Genomic DNA, 22,840 nt, shown 5'->3' on the forward strand with positions numbered 1-22,840 from the left:
TATATTTTAGCCATCAGGGTTTTGTCAATTATCTTTTTTTTTCTCCATATTTTTAATTGATTTGGAATTGATGCATAAAGCAGTGAAAGGAGACCACCGAGAACTTCCATTAAATATATGAGGATATATTTCATGAAATATATATCATGCAGCATCTCCAAACTACAAAGTAGCTTATAAAAAAAAAAAGAATATTTCATGGAATAGAGCTACTATATACAACTTCCATAATCGAAATGATGCCTAATAAAATTGGAGCAATGGACAAGTAAAGAGGGCAAGAGGAACAAAATCAACAAACTCTTTTATCTAATTAATATCAATCTTTGTATCAATAATGATAGTCCTCAAATGCTCACTGTGATCTATCTATTAGGGTCCGCCAAGAGAATAATTATCTCTTCATCATCCACGTTGCCACCCTCCAACGCATACTGCAACGCTGTTCTACCATCCTCATCGATAGCACGTGGGTTGGCACCCCTGCAAAATTTCAACATGTCGCAGTGCTTAAACAGAGATAAATAACATACATCCATAGCAGACAGGGGTATATATATAATATTGTGGCAAGGGGACAATCCATGAAATGAACACTTGTTACAACAACTCAAAAACATAAATGGCAGCTCCATGTGGACTATAATGATCCTGGAATTTATGGTCTATGAAGGATATATAAGATGGGCAAGATGAACAATAATAAAATGTAAAAATGATCCAATACAGAAACAGGATGTGTAAGTATCACCAACTCAAAAACTCTTCGATCATTAATCGCAGATCCAAGTGGTGTATAATGATCCTGAAATTTATGGTCTATGTGGGTAAATATGATGCACAAGGTGAACAAGCAACCTTTTCTAATCAGAGGGTTGTTAATGTTAAGATACTGCGACCTTTTCTATTGTAGTCTTTAAAGTGAAACCTAACTATTTCCTGAAAAAACTGCAATCGGCTCATAGTATTTTAAAACAGATGCTATGTTATGAAATGAAGTCTCACCTTGTCAGCAGTAGTTTGGCGAATAACTGTCTGCCTCTTAGAATACAGTGGTGAAGTGGTGTCCTTCCTTTGAAATCAGTGGAATTTACATTTGCACCATACTGTAAGAGTAGCTCTACCATGCCTATATCTGAAGTTAGGCAGGCAAGATGAAGAAGAGTGAAGCCTTCCAAGCATTCATCCACTTCATTCCTGATGTCGCTGGTGCTCGAAGAGCTAATACAACTCATCGTTGAAGACATTTGCAAGGACTTACCTAATAAACAGCTAGATCTATGATCATGCGCCACACTTGTCTGATCTGCCAGAAGAATAGTGTTTTCAAGAGTTAAAGAAGAATTTATCGATGCCTGTCTATAAGTGATATTGACATCAGCATCCAAAGCCACAATATGGTGGTAGACTGCTTTCGTGTCATTGGCACAGACACTGTCCCACATTTGTTGTGCTTTTGAAAGCTGATCTGCGGTTTTATGGACAAAAAGCTTTTCTGCATACTGGTAAGAAAAAAAAAAAACATGTTACAGTATTCCAAGGAACTTTTCTCGAATCACCTCACAATAATTTTAGTTGTGTATACAATTTTCAAGTTAAACAGGAACTAGAAATTTGAAATCAAACAAAAATAATAAAGTCAGAAAATTTATCAAAACCTATCATATGCACATGATATTCATGCATTGAACAATCCTTGTGAGAACTGTCTACGATAAAGCTACACTAGAGGGGAAAAGGAAGATAAATCTGAGTCAAATATCAGATGAGGGTAGACCTAAGATGCTGTATGTTTGGGCAAACAAAGTGCAGAAAGTAATATGGCACCAGACATGTATACAAGAACATGTTTTCTAAGATTCAGTAGCCTCTAAATAGCACGTATTGAATTGCACAGGCGTCCTTGAAAAACATCACTTCCCTGACAATTTAATCAAAAGCAGTTCCTGTAGAAAACAATTTTCAGCATTTAATGGAAAAATGCACTTTTCCAGTAACTATCACCAAGAATATAAAATTTTATCTTGCAGTTGGCCTCGAAGTACCTGGGAATACCAGAGTCCATTTTGTCATGCATTGAAAGCAATAAAGTAAACTTTCATCTTTGCCTGTCTAGAAAAATATTAAAACTGCATTATAAAAATACTTAGCACATAAACTGAGAAGCTGAAACATCCCCCCACTTTTATTTTTTTCCTCCTTTTCAATGGATAAAATAGAACTCAAAAGATTGTTATGTCCTAATGGTGCCAGGTTTTATGGAAAAATAACTCCTAGACATATATTTGAACAAGGTTGTTATACTCTTCTGATCCCACACTTGCATTTATTTTTCAGTAGAACATACTTTTAGACCACTATCCCTGCAATCCTAAGCTAAACAGTCTAGCAAATAGAACTCAAAAGATATAATACATACCAAGGAAATGCATCAACACACACACAAAAAAAAGAACTTAGCTCTTGCAAGACAATATCTACTAATTATACTGCTAAGAAATAAGTATTTACTTGCATGTTTTGCTCATATAAACCGTGTGGTGGATGGCATTTATTTTTCACCATTAGAACAAAAAATAATAGTGTATATCAAATCTTTACTGAAACCAAAAGTCAATACAGTTAGCTTTTATTCATGTCATATCTAATCACGACAACTGCTTCCAGGTAAAATTACAAGGGAATTTTCCAGTCCATTATAATTAATGAAACATGAACCACTTTAGTGAAGATTGTAGTTATCAAAAGAATTAGCAGAAAACTTCCAACTTATTTTCTATTTTATGTCAATATACAGAATTTTAAGATATGTAATCACTTTGGGGAAGAGTAGGTGATTATGCCCAAGATATAGAAAGTAGTCCCATCATCATAATGGATATCTATCATATGCTAAAAAGTGGCTGACAAGTAGCATTTGCACTTTGTACAATGTTTTGTCAGCATATCCCAAAAAACTTGGTGTTCTCCCTAATTCCACCAGTCAGCTTTCTTCTACAGTAGACTAAGAATCAGTTTACATAAAATTTTTCATAATGTGAAATAAATGGTAAAGCCCAAAGCTGCTTCCAATGATATGTATTGAATGTATTCAATAAATACAAAGCGGGATCTTGATTGAGTGAATTGAGATTGACAAGTAATTTGTATGATACCTTTGCTTGAATGAACTTCTCCTTCACTGCAATTGGATCTGAATGTTTAGGCTTGCTGATATAACAATGCTCTTGATTCCTGTCAAGTGTACACAAACTGCATAACAAGCATATATATGAGAAATTTTGTTAATTGCAAGAAAATTTCCGCCAGGTTTTCCAGGTTACGAATATTGTTACCTAGAGACATCCCCAGATTTTCCATTACTTGTCATCAGAAATGATTCCTCCCAGATGGAGTTGGCAAATGTGTTACCCAACGATCGAAACAGACTAATAACAGAAGGGTCCCAGACTCTAACATCAAGCGTTAGAGATCTTACCTGTAAACATGGACATAAACATTTAAAGCTATTTAAGAACCAAAAAGAAAGCTGACCAGATACAGCATAATTATTAATCGGCAATCAGTTCAAAATCCTTCAGCATGACTATTTTTTCTATTAAAAAGAATATTAGAATTAATTGCAGGCACTCAAAGTGTGGCACAAATGGAATTTCAGAAACCACGGAAATCATTGATGCAGAATTTGCTTCCTTCAGGGAAAAGAAAGTTCCATATCCCTAGGACCAATGCAATATAAAAGCAAATCATACATGAGGCATTATGAGGCATCAAGAACTAGTCAGCCGAGTTCTGAGTGTAACTTCAGAACAGTCACTAAGGTTTGGGTTGGTTGGAGCGTCATTATGAGGCATCAAGGGCTGAACCCTCATATATGTCTCTATATAATGGTTTGCAAGCATTCACAAGTAGTTAAAATTTGAATACTTCTTCGAGGTGATATGGAGCACAGCTTGTTTGGTCTAATTGGGTTGTTGACAAGTTCTTACTAAAACTCTATTATTTAGCCTAGAAAAGAAGCCTATGACGAGAGTTTCAGAACGAATGCCCTAGCTTGCCTGTTGGGTAAGCACTTTTAAGTCATACACGTAATGGTGTGTTTAGTTGCCTGTGATTCTGATTACGTGTTACAGCTTGCTACATATTATTGGTTAGTCATCTGCAGATACAGTCTGCAACACAAAACAAGTGCTTAGTTGCCTATGAACAAAAGTAGTCTTAACTCTCCATCATTACTCTATGATTTTTCTAGTAACTTCTAATTTCACCTAAATATGAAAAGGTCTACAACAACATGGAAATGACAACCTCTGTTATTAGGGCATTTACCATCTGAAAGTCACTAAATGCAAAAAGATTGACATTTAACACAAGTTCCTTGTGATTAACCGCTAAACTCCTTTGTACTAGGGAAAAGGTACTTGAAATTACACCAAGAAAGATGAAGAAACAGCTCATCAAGTAAGAAGAGTTTGTGTTTCAACAAAAGAACTAAAACATATAGACAAGAAAGCGGTTACCAACAAATTCATCTTTCCTAAATACACATTCCTGAAACATTAGACAGAATCACCATATACGTTGGTGTGGTATCAACCCAAGGCTTACCTTTGATATATGCACACCAAGATTACGGTGAACCCCAGAGCACTCAATGCAAAGAAGAATTCCAAGGTTCAGGGATGCCCAATCAGGTTCAGGAGCACCACAGTCAGCACATTCATCATTGCCACATACTTTTCGTAGCACATCAATTGGTTTCTCATGCTTTGAGTTAAATCTATAATGTTGTGAGCTTCTAATACATCGATCAAAATGCCCACTAACACTGCTCTTTTCCAATGAGGCATCTTCATTTGCTAACTGATCAAGATCGGATGAGCTACCTAATGAGCTGCTTTCACTGGCTGCTCGATGGTGGCCACCACCCATGGGGCTTGTAAGGAGGTGCTGAAATTAATTCAAGAACAACTTTTTAAATTGATTCATTGACTATCTGGACATGCTAGCACATAGATGCTTCCTCACCAACCTGTTCAGGTGACTGAGAGTTCAGCAGAGAAGCAATAACACCAGTTATTTTTTCAATCCAATCCATTTGATCCATGGCGTTCTCGGCCTGCAAACAATAAAAATAAAAAAACCTATTGATTAGTCCATGAGAGAAGATAGCTTTAACATATAATGATGATGAAGGCAATGTAAACATCAAGTTCAAAACAATAGACAAAAGGGCTCATTTGAAGCAAGTACACAACATATTCCACCCCACTAGACACATTAATTGAATTACAAGCTTGTCTCTTCCTGAAGGCCTCACATTCTACCTGCAAAGTGTAATTCTTTGTTGGTGAAATAATCCTGAAGCAGAAACGCAGGTCTGACTGGTCTGCATCAACTTTTATTGTCGATGTGAGTAAGTTTACAGTGTGACGTGCAACAGATTTCTCATCATGTACACCACCATGATAGTGAGAAGAAAACCATCGACTCAATAATCCAGAACCATGTTCAGAAGAATTATGACCTCGCGGATTAGAATGGTGTCCTCCCTAAAGCATGAAGAACATTCAAAGGGTAAGATCATACGGGAGCACACTAAGCCAATTACACAGCGACACTAATTTATCCAATGTTTTTAGTTATATACAACTGCGGTAGACTTACAGATGATCTGATCCATTGCTTACGATAATAGTATAACATGCCTCGACTATCAAGAACAAAGAACCTTCTCTTCCAATCACCTCTTAAGTTTGATGAGCGCTTCGAAAGATAACCATGTCTGATGGTCTGAACCTGATAATCGAAAAGAGGCATGAACTTATAAATCCATGAGTTTGAAACTAGCTCTAAAATACCTAACTAAAGATTTTTTGTCCAACCTAATATATAGAGCTATGCAAAGTGGAATTTGATTGAGCATGTTACCTTTCCTTTTGCAGCTGATTGCATCACTGCCTCTATCATTTTATGTGAGCTCCTTCCAATAGCTTGTATACCATCTCCATTAGGAGAATCATGTGACCCATTTGCAGACAATCTACTTTCTCGGTCAATCTGTCTTTTGAACTCTTGCATCCTTTCTATAAGTGCGGCTTGTTCATACTTAGATCTATCCCTTGATTGTTGTGCATAAGCCAGAACCTTCAGAAAAACATAACATACATCAGATTGCCATCAACCAACAGATACATGATCTCAGGTTTCAGACTCAATGCCTAAAAAAGTATAGCTTAAGTCAAACTTACAGGTGTACCATGCAATAGACCAGAAAGCAATGTCTAAAAGATACAGATAAAGTCCATAAATGTTCAACAAGAAGTACAAGCAGGAATCTTTTTAAGCATACTTGAGAACAATGAGAACCAGTTCTTTCTTAGAGAATGAGATGAGCCGCAGAACCTTGCCATGCTACTCTTAAGACTTTTCATGCCTGAAGTTAGTATTAAACTTACTGGTGGGGACTATATGCGAGATTCTACATGGTAAAACTAAGGGTGAAACGCAGAAAAAGACATTTACCTTGAAGTTTAAGCAGACATCTTTATTTTTTCTGTAAATTGAAGACATTAATAAAGGACACAGAAAATCATTACAGATAAAGAACAAAATTGTTGATATGCATGGCATTGACATCACTAAGGTTCAATAATTTTCTAACAAATAAGGACTCAAGCATAGTTCGCCTTATTGATCCATACCGATGTATCGAACAGTTGTCAGTACGATACGTACCAAGCTGTACCGAGCCATACCAAGCGTACCGACACATGGTACATAGGGGCATACCGATAGACGACCCATTCCGGTCCCCTTTCAGACTGGTACATACCGCTCCCCTATCAGACCGGTACATACCGCTTACACTGAGCGGTATACCATGGTACGGCGAACCTTGGACTCAAGAAACATGTCGTGAAAGATATGAACAAAAATTAACACTTTCGTACACCTGAGATCCACCATCTATTGATTCTGAAATCCTCACCGTGAACAGATCTAATATAAGATAGAGACCTTCCTTGAATATAGAAGAATAGTTGGCATGCAGATAAATCCTAACTAAATTGTTGCAGTTTAAACTCATGCAATTATAAAGCAATAATCAATTCTCCTAGCCTTTGGAAAGGCCTAAAAGATTGAGGAACTGACATGCTAAACTTAATATATCTTATTTTTTCTTTCAAAGATTTAGCATGAAACCTTACAGAAAAGTTGTTTTCTTTACATGTATATGGTGGCATGCGTTTTTACAAATTTAATAGACTAGAATGTCATCAATATGCTTACTAAAAGTGTAAATGAAGCAGCATTTTCTCATGAAATTATATTGTAAATGTTGATGAAATGTATATCAAATAGATATGGTTTATAATGAAGGTTGTGGTATAGTATGTGGCATCGTTTCAAAAAATTGACTACTACCAAATTCTATGAGGAGCAAAAATAGAAAGTGAATCACGATCAGAGATATGTCCTATAGAACAACCTGATGGATATATGGCTCCATCTGATGTAGTAGCTCATATCCCTGAAAAAACCACCAAAAGAGCCACATTATTTATAGACATGATGAAAAATCAAATAAAAAGACAACAGATGTATTACTTGTTTAAAGTAACGAAGATGAGCTTCCATAATTCCAGTAACAGCCTCCAAAAGTTCATATCTCTTTTTTGCTTCAATGTTAGAAAGAGCAGTAACCTGGCAATGAAAAGGATCCATGATAGGATATTATGCATCTACAGAATGAATATGCAAAAAAAATTTCTAATTATGAGGATAAAAAAGTGTATCGACAAGTTTTTACAAGATCAAAACGGGCTTGCTCGAATGAAGATCTCGCAATGTGGAGTTCCTGCAACACACAATTAAAGGCACTACCTGATGGTCACTCAGAAGGAAACAATGCACAAAATGAATCACCATGTTGTAATAGAAAATCACTTTTAGTACAAAAAGGTGATAGAGTTTACATCCTCTAAGGTCGTTGCTATGTCTGCTTTTGTGCCTTTCTTTAGCGCGAGATACTTCTCACGTGCCTGTGGCAAAAAAAAATGCGAATCAATTTCCAGGATAAGAATGGGATACCAAGAATAATTAACAATCAATAAATCAATCAATTTTACCAACCATGCTTGCCTATATATATACATGTATAGATATACATATGTATGTGTGTGGGTCTGTACATATATATAAGAATATACGTATATACAGGCAGCCACAGACCATATTATGGAGGAATAGTTTTTAGATACTAAGCAATAATTAATGACAATCTTAACTTATGATTACATAAATTCGAAGCTAAATGATATCATTAAGTAGAATAACCGTTAAATATATCTCATCACCCATCATATTAGATACGATGACAGGTATCATAAATTACATAAGTTGCAGATATTTCGCACTCAAGCTGATTGAAAGAAAGGGAGACATTTTTTACCTCTACGACAGGGGAGTTATCTTGAGGAATTTTTCCAGTAAAATACCCAAGGCCTAGGGATTCACTTGCTAGCTTTGACACAGAAATCTTTCCTTCAACATTTTAATGTCAATTCAAGGTTTCAAATAGCATGAAACACCAACTACACTAAGATTCCAGTACGAGAAACAGTATCAGTAATTAAAACCTTGGCCTTAATGCATTTACTTTAATTTTAGAACTTGTACTATGTGGAAGAATAAAACTTTTAACATCTATGAACAAGAAACCATGCCAAGGCCTCAATATTTATTTAGGAGACCTAGGGACGCACTTGATAGTAGAATGAAGATATGCATACATAATCCAAGAAGTTTTTCCTTCACAACCTTAATTGACTTTGGCTGAAGGCATTTTTATTACTAGAACCTGCTTAGATGTCCAGTCATTACATCTAGGTATAATTCCCACAATGTGAAGAATCATCTGAAGAGACATGGTCAAAGAGCACAAGTAAAAAAAGATTAGGTAGGACGAAAAACAATCGCATAATAACAATATTGTCCGGACCATAGAATTCACCTTTACCACAGGGTCCAACTTGTAAGTTTCATACTCAGACGGCAACAACCAGATAGTGCTGTATGGCAGAAGCACCTTTCCATGTCTAGGAGAATAGCATAGCTAGTGCTATAAACATGTATGGCACACTAGTTTTAGTTTGCACTGACTAAATGATAAACGAGGCACCTAAGGTTCTATACCAAAAGTCAATCAACATAGAGAACACATTCAGATTAAAAGTAAAGGATATCATTTTAAGGAAAGCTACATAGGTCTTACGATAGTCAAAACAATGACAAGAATTTTTTTAACCGAGCCAATGACAAGATTCAATGCTCACAGTTCAAGACCTACCATCACTATAAACACAATGGTTATATATTATTAAATCATTGAAAAGATTTCTCATACAAAAAGGAAAACTGCAAAAAAAAGCAACCCTGGGAAGTTAGATAACTTCTGATTTTACATCTTTAGCCAGATTTATGATTTAGATTAACCCTTTAATCTTTGAAGTTATGTTATCCTTCAAGTAATCACATTAAGCACCAGATTTTTTCCTTGAATTCACTAAAAGTGGCTATCTGCAACTGCAATTGTTCTTTTAGGAGGATTTAGGCAGAGAAATAAAACCATTTTGTCTTTTTATCCTATTATCTGTTTTCTTTTGCTCATTAATTGTACACAAGTTACTATACTTTAGATACCTGTTTGGTTTCATGGAACAAAGCTTTTAACTTCTCTAAATACTAGTGGGTGAAAGCAGTTGCTGAAAGCTGTCCACCAAGTCACCTCCTCCTTCAGTACGTGTTGCCATCTTCTCCTACCACACCCCCCACTCTCTCTCACTCCTTTTCTTAGGTATGGATGGTACTGGTCCATACCGAGTGTTGGTACAACAATGCATACTAGTAAAGTGATGGTTTGGCAGCCAACTAGTCGCACAGATCGAGATTTTAAACCTTGCTTGAATCTTATACTTTGTCAAAAATCTAATGAGAGACGGCCAATCTAACCTAGTAGCTTAAGAACTTTGTCAAAAAATTTAAATGACAAAAGGCACATCTTACCTTGTCGCCTAACAAATTTGGTTCATTTGTAATCCTGATGGAAGATACAGATCATTAATCAGTCCTTTTTCTTGTAAATTTGCTTTCCTTGTTACTAATCCAAATCCAAAGCCTTTTTCCTTTGGCTCAACAAATTGGGAAAGCTGAGGCACCTTTACCTGATGATTGGTCATTAATAAGATTAACACCAACAATCTAATGCAAGTACAGTGATTCAATAAAGCCTTGTCAGCAAATGAGTGCGCATGATACCATGAAAGCTATAATGAACCATGTGAATTTTAGAGTTGCCATTTTTGCATTGTGTAGCTTATCAGAGCCTTTGGAATGAGCTTGTCAATATATCTGGCAAGGAGTTAGACTAGCCAAACTCCTAAAATATAAAGAGATCGTTCTTATTCACTTTTGGGGTTTTATGTATGAAGACAGAAATATACTAAGTCACGCTACGTTTCAGTTGTTTGATTTCTTTGATCAGGAAAATTGGATAAGCAATCATTATTTATTAGAGAATTGACATTTCTCTGTTGCCTCTGTGGTGACAAATTTCAGGAACACTAAAAGCAAGATCCAGAGGATCAGGATCAGGTTCGAATATGGTCAACTAGTTCGGAGAATGAATTGATCATAAAAATGAATTAAAGCAAAATTATGACAAAGTAATATATATATATATATATATATATATATATATATATATATATATATATATAAAATAAAATTAAGAAACTAAGAAGATTAAGGAACTCATGAAACCTAATCACAAGGTTACCACAAAACCAACAAAACAATGAAAAATAATATACACAAGTTCTTCCAAAATAAAATAATAGTGACTAAAAATATGAATCTATTGCCAATGAATATAATAAGACACACAAGTTCTTCCAAAATAAAATACTAGTGAATATCATGAATCTACTGCCAATAAATAATATACCCAAATCATTACATATCAAAACATAGAAGATAAGATAAATGGCTCACCCAAAGATCATGACTTAGTATGCATAGAAAAAACAAAAGGGGACACCCCATGCATATAATACCAAATTTAAGAAAAAGAGGTTCCATGTGAAAAGCTTGCTTTTCTCCCTTTTTCTACATTAGAGTCTTATCTGATTTCAACTGAGGTATAGAAAGGAGGTTATGCATGTAAAAAGCTTGCTCTTCTTCCTTTTTGTACCTTGGATTGTTATCTGATTTTCAATGATGTTTATAGAGAATCAATAGCAAAAGAATTGCCATAGCCAAGACATCATCCAAGTGGATGCAACCATGTTCCTTTCCAATCTAGGTAAAGCCGAATCCCTTTAACCATGGTGCAAAAAGATTTATTTTAATGACCTTGAATGAGATAAACAAATACCTATGTATTAATTTAAACTACTCTTTTAATTTGTATTCTCCTTTTGGATGATGACCTTTCATCTATTTATACTTGTCATCTATTTACACTTCCACTTCTCTTATTGATAAATTCTTCTTCAGTTATTAAAGAAAAAGTTCCAGCCCAAACAAAAGATACCAAAAATCAGAGGGTTAATCAAACATATCACAACATATTAGTTCTGGAATATTATCAATTAGATGTGCAGATGTGAGAGCTCTTCATATCAAACTTAGTCGATGAGACTGCACAAACTAGCAAGACCTAAGCATATATAGCAAATGACATATAGAACACACACCTGGTCATATAAAAGGCTAGCCTTGTCAAACCTCTTACGTGCGTCCTGTAACAAGGTGATACAAACTACAGTTCAATAGAAACAGAAAGCAAAGGCAGGTAGTTGTCCAGCATCAGTGAGTTATACATATAGAGGTGCCTAGATTATCATTGTGCCACAAGGTAAGGTACATGTAAAAGTTCACACGTTGCTTGTCTTGTCAAACAATAGAGAACATGCCAGAATCCAGGACGTGATTCTATAAACCTTGGTTACAAGTGCTTAGAACAAAATATGTGAGGTTAAAGGAACGTAGCAGGAAATGGCTGCACCTTAACATCATGCAAATCTATGTCTACAAATTGTAGTAGTTTGTCATTTAACATGTGCTCAACCTGGATCAAAGGAGGAGAAGAAAAGTCAGCACCAAACGAAAATTGCTTTATATGAAAAGGAAAATACATTATATGCAGCAAATACAAGGTTTGACTTGGTTAAGAATTAAGACAAATTGCCAAGTTCAGTTTGCATCTATTAAATGATCAACATGTGAATGCAAAGGCAGCATGAAGCAACTTAAGTAGGCCTGATGCAGTATTACGAACAGAACTTCTACAGGTAGTTCATAAATGTATCTAAATCAGCCTTTCAGGCAATTTTGACCATATAATCCCAGCCAGGTAGTCATGGCTCTAAAAGGCACTAAGAATCCAAAACGCCACTCATGGCTCACCAATATAAAAATTATCAAAAAAATATAATTAAGGATAAAAGCAATCAGGTAATAAGATTTCAGGTCAAACGACTAGCAGGTTATGGGAATCCTTAATTTTCACTAGCACTAAAAATATAATTAAGCATATCAAACCAAGTCAGACAAAACACCCTAAATCAGAAACAAATAGCACTAAAAAAATCAGCATTTATTTTTCACTTGTATAACAACTAGCAGATAATGACAATCTTCATTACAATAATGTAAAGCAATAAGGCAAACAATGGAGTTGGAGCTAGAAGCTGGTTGGCTATTGCCTCGTTGCAAAGAAAAGACTAAGATACCAGATACAACAAAGTGCACATTGCCAGCATCAATTTAGCACATATAGATTGAGTGGGACATATCAGGTGAGATACCAGAACTGCAGTTAATTTACTATGGTATATCACTGAGCAGTTTGTCTAAGTTGTCTGGATTTGTTTATGGATAATATTCTTTATATCACTGCTAATACCTTTTAACTGAGATTGCTTTTAGTAAAATCCTACTTAATCATGAGCCAAAATAGAAGTTTCACTTGATTACCATAAAAGAATGCCCGAAGCAAACAGATCCATAATTTTGCCACAGAACCACATACATTATCCATACTTATGAATAACTTTAAAAATACCATATTTGACTATTTAGTACATGTTTTACCAGCAAAAAGTCTCAACAAAACAAACGTGTAAGAGAGGGAAGGCAAGGTTGCCATGCTACTCCACCTTACACCAAATTTGACTATTTAAGATATGTTTTTCCAGCTAGCCAATAGAAAACAAACAAACATTTGAGAGTAAAGAAAAACAAGTTTTTTTCGACAAAAAAGAAATGATTTCTGTGAAAGAATCTCAGTTTTCAGTTCACTATATGCAATATCAGCAAAAATAATCTGGCTTATTCCTATGATTTATAAATCTCAAAAATATGCCACATGTACGAAGAATCTCATCTGATCTAAAAGAAAATATAATAAATGCAACACTAAAAATAACCATAAACTAAACAGAATATTAAAATATGACTTTCCTTTTTGCAAAAAATAAACAAATCATGGAACAAGCAAGTCAGTGAGTTTCACGCTAAGCTTGACATCCAGCATGATGAACTTCTAGAGAGAGAGAGACAGAGACAGAGCTGAGAGAGAGTGGGGAGAGGTGCGCGGGGGGGGGGGGGGGGGGGGGTGTGCCGGTGGGTTTGAGACGCCTGCACCACCAAGAAAGAGAAGGGGGAGGGAACGGGGAGAAGAGAGAGAGAGAGAGAGAGAGAGAGAGGAGGGGAGGGGACTGCGCCATCAGCAGCATTGGTGGTTGTCGGGGGGCTCGAGTCCGATGATGAAAGCATTAGTGGGCAGACTTGAGTCCAACGACAAAAACGTTGATGGGAAGAGTTTGGTCCGATGAAAAAAGAGTCACTGAGAAGACTGTTGTTTGCTGCGAAAGTATCGCCTGAAAGCCTCGAAGCAAAGGGTTTCTCTCCCACGTATGGTCATCGAGTGACATGGTTTCTCTCTTGCGCGAGGGGAGGGGATTAAGTCACGTGATTTGGTTGATCCAAATCAACTTGGATTCAACTCAAGCCTAACCTAGGTCCATTTGGACCAGGCGACCACTTAGGCTGCCTAGACCTCAGGCTCGAGCACACGCCTAACAGGTGACCAATTGAATTTGGAGGCGCTTGGGCCTCACCTCGGGCATGTCTAATCAGCACAAAATCGAAATCGCTCACGTAAAGAATTTAGATGGCTTGGGGCTCGCATCGCCTCACCTTGCTCAGACGCCTAGGTGAGCACATGAGCACCTTGTGGCTACTTATAATAAGATGTTAATTATATATAGTAAGATGTGAAATACATATCTTAAAATATCAATCCGATTTTATGCCTGAAAGATCTTAAAGCCATTTATTTGTTAACACAGTTAATGGAAAAAATATAGAGAGAATAAAAAAATTATATATGATTTTTATTGATTTACAGAACACTTATAACAGAGTTACTAGAGATTTATTTGGGTAGGTTTTAAAAAGAAGGATGTGTATATTAATTATATTGATGTTATAAAGGAGATATATGGTAGTGTAGTCACTAGTGTTTGAACTACAAGGACGAGTGTGTCTAATGAGTTTTCTAGAACCTTAAATCCTTACCTTTTTCACTTAGTGATGGATGAACTATAAATAGACCTCCTTGGTGTATTTTATTTATTGATGATATTATTTTAGTGGATGAGAGTTTAAATAACATTAATTCCAAACCATAGTTATGGAGATAGACCTTCGAAACTAAAAGTTTCGAGTTAGGTAAAAATAAAATAGAATACGTGAGATGTAATTTTAGTAGTAGGAGTAGATATAAGGAAATAGTTAAGTTGGATGGACAAGAAATTCATAAAATAAAAGTTTTAGGTAGTGGACTAGTATTCAACAAGATGTGAGATCGATGAAAATATTATTCAGAGTAAAAACTAAATGTTAAGATAAAGTGGGGCACTAGGAGTTTTATGTGATCATCAAGTACCTCTTATATTAAAAGAAATATTATATATAATTGTTCTTAGATTTACATGTTTTATGTATCTGAGTTTTGGACAATTAAGAAACAACATATACAAAAAGGGTTTATGTATAGCGTTACCAGAAAAGATAGAAAAAAAAATGTTTTCATCGCAAAAATTAGATATAGCGATGAGATGTACTAAGAAGACCTACAGAAGCTATAGTCATAAGATGTGAAACAATTCTTATTAGTTGTTCAATTAGAGGTAAAGGGGAGCTAAAGAGACTTTCCTAGAAACTATAAAACTATAAATAGGGATTTAAATACACTAAATCTGACTATGAATATAACCTTATATAAAGCTCAATTGCGGCAAAAGATTCATATAGTCGACTCCAAATAGTTGAGACAATATGATGTTGTTGTTGTTGTGTTATCTACTGGCAAGCAAGTAATGGGGTAGCAGAAACTACAGTGCTGCATTATAATGACCTTCAACCATATCACATAGACACTTGTCTTGGACTCTGGAAAATGTAATTAACCTTGCTTTCTCTAATATCTAGGTCATCTTAAACATTTAATGGAAATCATTTTAAATTCATTTCCTGTACGGTACACAACTGAACCTAAGGATATGGTCTGTTTACTTTATTCTCATAATAATTTGCCAGCAAAACAGAAACAACATACTTTAAGTTCCTAAAATATTCATTTGCTTGATGAAGTTCTAGAACAGGAAATCATTTAGCATAAACATACTACTATGCTTCTACAGTATGCACTTGCTTAAGGAAGTTCTGGAAAAGAAAGTCAATTTAAGTTATGCATGCACGTAGACATATAAACATGGAAGTGCAGTTCCATCTCGTCATACATGTACAACTCTTTAGTTTAAATAAAAAGCATAGATGAACAAACGATCAATAGCAAAGTCAATAGACATTGTGCATATTGGTCAGCAAGCAAGTTTATGCTTCTTACCTGAGAACGTAGAACTTCTGTGTAGGTTCCTATTTCTCTCAAAGCGATGGTAAACTTCGTCATAACAGGACCTGCAAATGACAAGTCATAAAAAATAAAGGATATACAGTTTATTTTGATCTGTATTTTCATATGGACAAACAACAAAATTACAGCAAAAAGCCAGAAATAAAAAAGTACTGGAAGTAATTTCATCATCACGAGAATCAAAACCAGAGTAACTTCATTTTCAATTTCTTAGTTATATTTTCAAAGCCATAGCTTTGTCAAAATCGTAACAGCACCTAATCATAGCCAAAAATTAGGTGGAAGAAATGATACTACTCCCAAAGAAGATGAGACAGCAAATAGGAATTAATTACTTTAACATATGCTTATTGCTTAGTTAACATCACATGGAAAGATGCATTAAAGGATGGTGGCTGCCAGCTCAAAAGAATCTGGCTTGTACAAAGAGTGGTAGAAAACTTCTGTTCTTTCTTTTACTGTGTTAGAACCATGTGCAAAACAGAATATCCACCAACCAAATGAACAATCAGCTGCTAAAAAAACATACTGAAAGGTAAATAATAACATGGACGAACCTCCAAAAGCAACACTAATGGGGTCACTATGCCCTCCTCCAAACATTTCAAGAGAGCTTGCAAATGCAACATCTCTATCATATCCTTCCCCAAGTCCTTCTCTGCAATTCAGTAGCAGAACCTCATAAAGTAACAGAAGGCAGGATAGAAGCAAGAAAAAGGCTCAGTTTGGTTATATATGCTCATATGTATATGTATATATATAGATGTATATGAACATATATATGTATGTATGTATGCATGTAGGTCAAATTGCATGTAGATCAAAATGAAGGCAATGACAGGAAGACATTCTTGAAATTGCTAGGAAAATTGAAAAGCTTATTTGCACACTGGCATTGTCCTCCAGGTTTTTCTCTGTTTCAGGATGGAGTTTTCAACAGAAAGCTGCACAAAGATGGAAGCAGAAGAAACGAAATTCCCCCACCCACCACCCCTTTTTCTTCCTTCCTCCCCCATCAATCGTTAATGTTAATATTTGCCAAACAAAATTCTCGAAATCATAATGCAAAACAAAGTGAATCTGGTGGCTTAGTTCCCCTTTGAAACAATAAGCTCAGGCTTATAAAGAAGTAGGTGAGCCAGTCTGGTTCATTCAAAATTAAGACGGTGGTTCAGCTCCATCACATATCATCTACTAAAAGTATCCCCAAAGGAGAATGCAATCGAACAGTTTGGACCAATAAGTACTACGCCATACATCATTAAAAAAAGGGCTAATTACAGATTATCCCCTGTAATTAGCTGCCTTTAGCATCCCAGTCCTTACACTTTTAAAAGTTATATTAGAATCCCTATATTTACGAAAGTGAAATATTGAGATCCCTATACAAGGTTAAAAAGATAATTTCACAGAGTAAAAAATAAAGAGAGAGAGAAAGGGATTTTGTTGAAGCAACGGAATTAAATGTTTCACTTTTGTAAGTATAGAGATTTTAATGTAACTTTTGAAAGTATAAGAACTGGGATACTAAAGGTAGCTAATTACTGGGGATAATCTATAATTAATCCTTAAAAAAGATAACAACATCCTTGACAACAATCACCGTATATGATGTCAAATTTGTATTAACTACTGCACCACAGAAATGTTAAACCCAAAGGTTAACCATCATTATTATCCTTTCATATGTCCAAGATTTCTCATGGACTTTAAAAACTAAAAACAGAATTATTGCCTATATTTATTCCATTTATTTCATAAAAACGTTTGGTGAGAAAAATATAACTCCTATACATTTCTCTAAATCTAGTACCAAAATGATACTCAGATATGATCTGTTATCAGGCAATCTCCGAGAAAATGCCTCTTTGTCAAAAAGCAAATAAACAAGTAGATGTCCCAGTATATGTAGAAAGACAGAAGTCTGCATCCTTCACAGATGACAAAAAAAATGTTAGTGTGATTGAATTGAAGTATCTGGATACAGATATACTGATCACCAAACACTTAGTACAATATATCAATCAGGTGTCAAGCAACCTTTATATTCAAGCTATAAATCCAGGACAAATTTCACAGTGAATTTTATAATACAAATGTCAAGTAGGTGATAAATATATCAAAACAAGGATAATGCTATTTGGCATTTAGCTCAAAACAACTTCAAAAGCCTGACTTTAGACCAAGAGAAAAGATGAAAGAAAGAGTACACTAAGCTCATTACAACTCAAAAAATGGACTCTTATAGTCTAAAAGTGAAAAATAGAAACTTATCCAAAAGAGACAAATGTCTCTAAATTTTTTACATAAAAACTAATTGAAAATATGCTCTTGTAACAAGTTTTACAAGTCCTAAGATGCAGCCAACACAATGATTGCAGAATGTGTAAACCTATTTTGTCATGTAAATCTAAATTGTTTGCAAGGACTGAGTTCAGGGACAATAGAAAATGTGAAAATAATGTAAATTTGGACATACGTATATTTGTGACATCCTTTATAAAATTTTAGACATCTCTCCCTCAATGATTCTGCACTTTCTTCGAGTGATTGAATCTGTTTATCATGAAGAGAAAGCCAAGTATGAGAAAGAAAAAAAAATACAAATTGAAAAATAGTTTTTCCAATGCATATGCTTGCAAATGGTCTAAAAGTTCTTTTACCAGCCTCTAACAAATAAAGCATTAATGGTATACAACATATTGTACATGATAAGCTAGTTTAGTTTCTAAAAAACAAGGCAAAAGATTGAACCAGATCTCACGCTAATCATATGTCCCTTCTACTCCGATTACATTGAATAATTATGTAGTGAATATAATCAAATATAATGCTGCAGAATTGTGCCAGGTACTTCACCCCCACCTTGTTGTTTAATCATGGATGACTTAATTCTTAGAGACATGCAATTTCAGTGAAACACGTAGCAAACAAGATTAGTGACCAGATATCCACAGATACTTTCTTAAATGAACAAGATAAATGACTAACGAATAAGAAAATGGAGGAGGAGAAAACAGAAAAAGTGAGAAGAGTAGATAGTAAGACAGCTAATCTAGTGTCCCTTGCTCTTCCCAAGAACAGCATCCAGTATAGTATAGATATGAGAGATGGAACAAATAAAAAATTGAAAGATGAAACTGCAGTGAAGCTTCGGGTATTTCAGTAGAACTGTGCATGTAAAGAATACAATTGCATAAGAAAGGTCTGGAAAGCCAAACATGAGCTCCGATGGTATTAGGTTCCACTTGAGGACTAGCACAATCTAACTCAGAGAAAATCAGAAGGCAAAACAGCAAAAGGTGCCTTGTTGTTTCATTGCTATTCAAATTTGTGAATAATATAAAGGGATCCAGTTGTCCAAAACTAAATAACACCATCAGGGGAATCAGAGGCATTGATAACAGAAGATGAAATCATGATTTATCATTTCCTTTTCTTTCACCTGTTTTCCAAATTACCACCGACAGGTTTTGCCATAAAAATGATGCAGTTAAAAGCCTCGTTCAGTAATAAACCAAGTCTCTGTTTGAGATTAAATGAGATCGAATAGTGTTCACAAAATGTAAATAGTGTTGTAGGTCCTAATAATCATTGTAGGAAGCCTGCACCAGTGCAGTAATTTTGCAAAACCATAATCATCATTGTAAAGTCCAGATTGTAGTTTTAACTAGCTTATAATCTCAGAACTTTTGAACTTCGGATTTGCTGATTTCGTTTTAAGATATCCAAGTTTGGTTACTTTTTAGGGTGCAAACCATCATTACCAAGCAATGAGTGCTTCAACTTATTAAGATGATCATGAAAAAAATTTACTGAGAAAAATGAGGCAGGTACATTGACCTACTCATCTTAAAATGGCATGTGCATGGTTTTTCACCGACCTCCTTTATTCACCAAGGAAAAGACCAGATGAGAGTCTATTGCATGGACATGGCTAGGTTTTTTTAGAAGCACAGTACAATGCTTGATCTAGTCAGGACAATCAAGAAAACATCTTCTTTTTCTCTTCCTTTATCTGCAGCCAGACTTACATCTTTCTTTTCAATAATTTTTTTATTGCATGTGCTAATAACTTCCAAAGCAAGGAAATAAACCAAAAAAGACCCTTCTAGACATAGACCGAACAAATGAAACAGAAATGAGCCATTTGAACTGAAGGGAAGACTGCAAAGCATTATTTCCACTCTCACTCCGAATTGCACATGCTAACCTTCATCATTTTCTGTTTGATACCCTTCCATTTGGTAATTAGTAACTTATTGACCTCACTATTGATCATCAAATTTATTAAATCTATGTGTCGTTGCTTTATGATTCATACTTGTTGCTTGAATCTATGTTTTGATATAGCTTTTCAATCTTAGTGGAGCACAAGCAAGTGCTTTGTTAAGTTTTGAGAAAAAACAACCAAAAGCTTCCTCCTCACATCTAAGACCTGCAACCAAGAAAGGTTGTCTGGATATGTACCAGGTGTACCTATCAGTCCACAATCAAACAAGGTCATATACCATGGGGCAGTAATGGTACCCTAGAATAACATATTATTTGATATTCAGTTCTTCAACTGTCACCATATATGTCAAGCTAATGATCCATTAATTTTGGCATAGGTTGGCAATTAAATTGTTCCAAAGGCTTGTGCCTCTGATGCAAGTGTCTGAAAGGTGTTTCAGCCACTTCATCCGTTAGATATTGCCATGTATTTTGTTCCCTACCATACAGACAAATCACAAGTGGATTCTGATATTTATAACACAGCAGAAATGCCCAAAGAAATATTTACATCTCTGACAGTATCTACTCTATGGATTTGTTCAAACTTGACAAGCTAATGAGGTCTATGGTTTCCAGTTAATGTTCAATGATTGAATAATGAATGTTAATGCATATTTAAAGCCAACTACAAAAGAATGATACATTTAAGAATAATATTCTTATTTGTAAAGTACAACAATATTTCTACAAACATGTTTGATTCTGTAGCACCACCAGCAAAATAATGCAGGCAAGAAGGTTAAATACAATCTTGAGCATGTAATTATATGGAATTGATGCATGACTTTGCAAATCTGAAGATGACATAGCCAAGCTTTCAGGTCAGATCAAGCAGGAAATTGCCCAAAGTAATCAGTTTAAGAGTTATTCTATCCAAAACAAAATGATGATCAGCTTCCTGACAATCCCACCCATAGAAAATATTTTTTGAAAATCAGGGAAAGAAGATAACAGATGAATGCTTCCAAGTTCCAACCAAGGATGAACTTCTCAGTTTTCTATATAAATTGGTGTATAATCTTCTTATGACAATCGTACAACCTCCATAAGCAGATACTTACAATATCCTTACTTGAATAAACCCAGGTTATCATATGAGATAAAATAAGAAGACTCGGTACTATGTTTGAAGACCGCTTTAGACTCTTTTGCTTATGGACTAAGAGCATCCAATCAAGGATAGGATTAGGAGTATATAGGCCCCTTTATTAAATTAATTAAAAGCATTATTAAATTAAGTCATTATTAAATTAATTAAAAGCATATAGGCCCCTTTATTTTGGAAACAATTTAAATTTCCAAGATACCAAAATTTAACCCTATTTGACCTCCAAAACAGCATATAGAACTGAACTTATAAAACTCGATCAAGAATAGAATTAAGTTAGCCATTAGCTAACCCTAAACTTTACCTAGATGCATCAGAGAACACGATGTACACAAGATCACGAGGTTCGCTACATAGTAAACAACTAAAACACTTCACATTAAACCCAGAAAGTTTTTAACCTACATGAATTTAAGAATTGCAGAATGCAGATTAATGATACAGAATCTGATTTACTTTGTGAGATATATATTTAATATTATTTGAATGCAAAAAAAAAGATATAAAAGAAAAGTAGTGCTGTCGAGAAACCACAAACAGCACTATTCTGCCCCAGATGAAACGAACAGGTGCATCTTTTCCAGGAAGGATGTTGTGTTTTCCTCGCCAGAATCAGCACCATAGAACAACGTGCGGTTTCAATGCCTCATGAGTGACATGGTAATATACGATAGATCATACCAAATATACTGCAAACACGTCGATACATGACCTAAGTCGCAATGGTGCAAATCTAACCTAAAATTTCCACGAAACCGCTTATTTACGCTCCGACAACGAGACCAGCTGCAAATATAACATCTACCGAGCATAAAATTCCAACTAAATCACGGATATTCTGGGACAAGGTGGAACCATTTCCCTACAGCGACCGGCACCACAAAATGAACCGCACCTGCTTCCGAAACATCGGAGAATCGTCGAGCTTGGTGAAATACATGGTGCCGCCGCGATCTTTCCCTCCTCGCAGACCCAAACCCTCATAAGCTCCCACTCCTTTCACCCCACGATTCCCTCAAGACACGGATAACCATCCAAGATCGAGCTTCCACGTTGTCAAGAACCCATCCGTGGCGGTTACACAAGATTTTCCGAGGTCCATCCAGAAATCGCATCTCCGATCATCCCCAGACGCCCACGCCGGTGAGTCCCCACCCACGCGGATTGCAATGCAGTAGAACGCACAAGAAATCGGGAGGTTGGGCGAGCGAGGAGGGGATTAGAGAAGCGAGGGGGACTCGATCGAAGGGAAAAAAAAAAGAAAAGAACAGAAAAGAGAGGAAGGGAAAAAAGCTGTTAGAAATTTGAAAAAGAATAAAAAGAGAAGGCGAGCAGTCCTTTTGGTGTTTGAAAATAATAAATATTAGTGAAGGGATTTTTAGAGCGCTAATTATTTACGGAATTAGATATGGAGGTGGGTCACCCACCGGTGAGACTCTAACGAATGC

At 35.5% G+C, this 22,840-nt stretch overlaps 1 protein-coding gene across 5 annotated transcripts; it reads right to left on the bottom strand.

Annotated features, from left to right (window-relative positions):
- Window positions 1-283: 283 nt before the first annotated feature.
- On the bottom strand, window positions 284-22,646 carry LOC135617762 (ADP-ribosylation factor GTPase-activating protein AGD3-like). 5 transcript variants are annotated; one of them, XM_065118344.1, is made up of 19 exons: window positions 22,288-22,646; window positions 18,486-18,562; window positions 16,564-16,664; window positions 15,980-16,050; window positions 12,071-12,133; window positions 11,760-11,804; window positions 7,980-8,045; window positions 7,814-7,861; window positions 7,612-7,707; window positions 7,493-7,534; window positions 5,932-6,147; window positions 5,668-5,799; window positions 5,328-5,552; window positions 5,033-5,119; window positions 4,609-4,950; window positions 3,336-3,478; window positions 3,156-3,234; window positions 1,006-1,502; window positions 284-483 (listed from the first exon to the last, which is right to left on the bottom strand). In XM_065118344.1, exons 1-19 carry the CDS (start codon window positions 22,330-22,332, stop codon window positions 366-368), a joined length of 2,493 nt encoding a protein of 830 aa, XP_064974416.1. In that variant the 5' UTR covers window positions 22,333-22,646; the 3' UTR covers window positions 284-365. The 5 variants fall into 5 exon arrangements, with proteins under 5 accessions (XP_064974416.1, XP_064974415.1, XP_064974417.1 ...); XM_065118343.1 differs by having other exon boundaries at window positions 3,156-3,252; XM_065118345.1 differs by lacking the exon at window positions 18,486-18,562 and having other exon boundaries at window positions 3,156-3,252.
- Window positions 22,647-22,840: the final 194 nt, after the last annotated feature.

Source organism: Musa acuminata, chromosome BXJ2-7 (genome assembly GCF_036884655.1).
Source record: "Musa acuminata AAA Group cultivar baxijiao chromosome BXJ2-7, Cavendish_Baxijiao_AAA, whole genome shotgun sequence".
In the NCBI taxonomy this organism is placed as follows: domain Eukaryota; kingdom Viridiplantae; phylum Streptophyta; class Magnoliopsida; order Zingiberales; family Musaceae; genus Musa; species Musa acuminata.

Coding starts and splice junctions, on each gene's coding strand:
- LOC135617762 (XM_065118343.1), bottom strand. CDS start 22,332: ATGTATTTCACCAAGCTCGACGATTCTCCGATGTTTCGGAAGCAG. Junction 16,051..16,563: donor CATTAGTGTTGCTTTTGGAG/GTTCGTCCATGT, acceptor TGTCATTTGCAG/GTCCTGTTATGACGAAGTTT. Junction 8,046..11,759: donor CTAGCCTTTTATATGACCAG/GTGTGTGTTCTA, acceptor TTTTTGCCACAG/GCACGTGAGAAGTATCTCGC.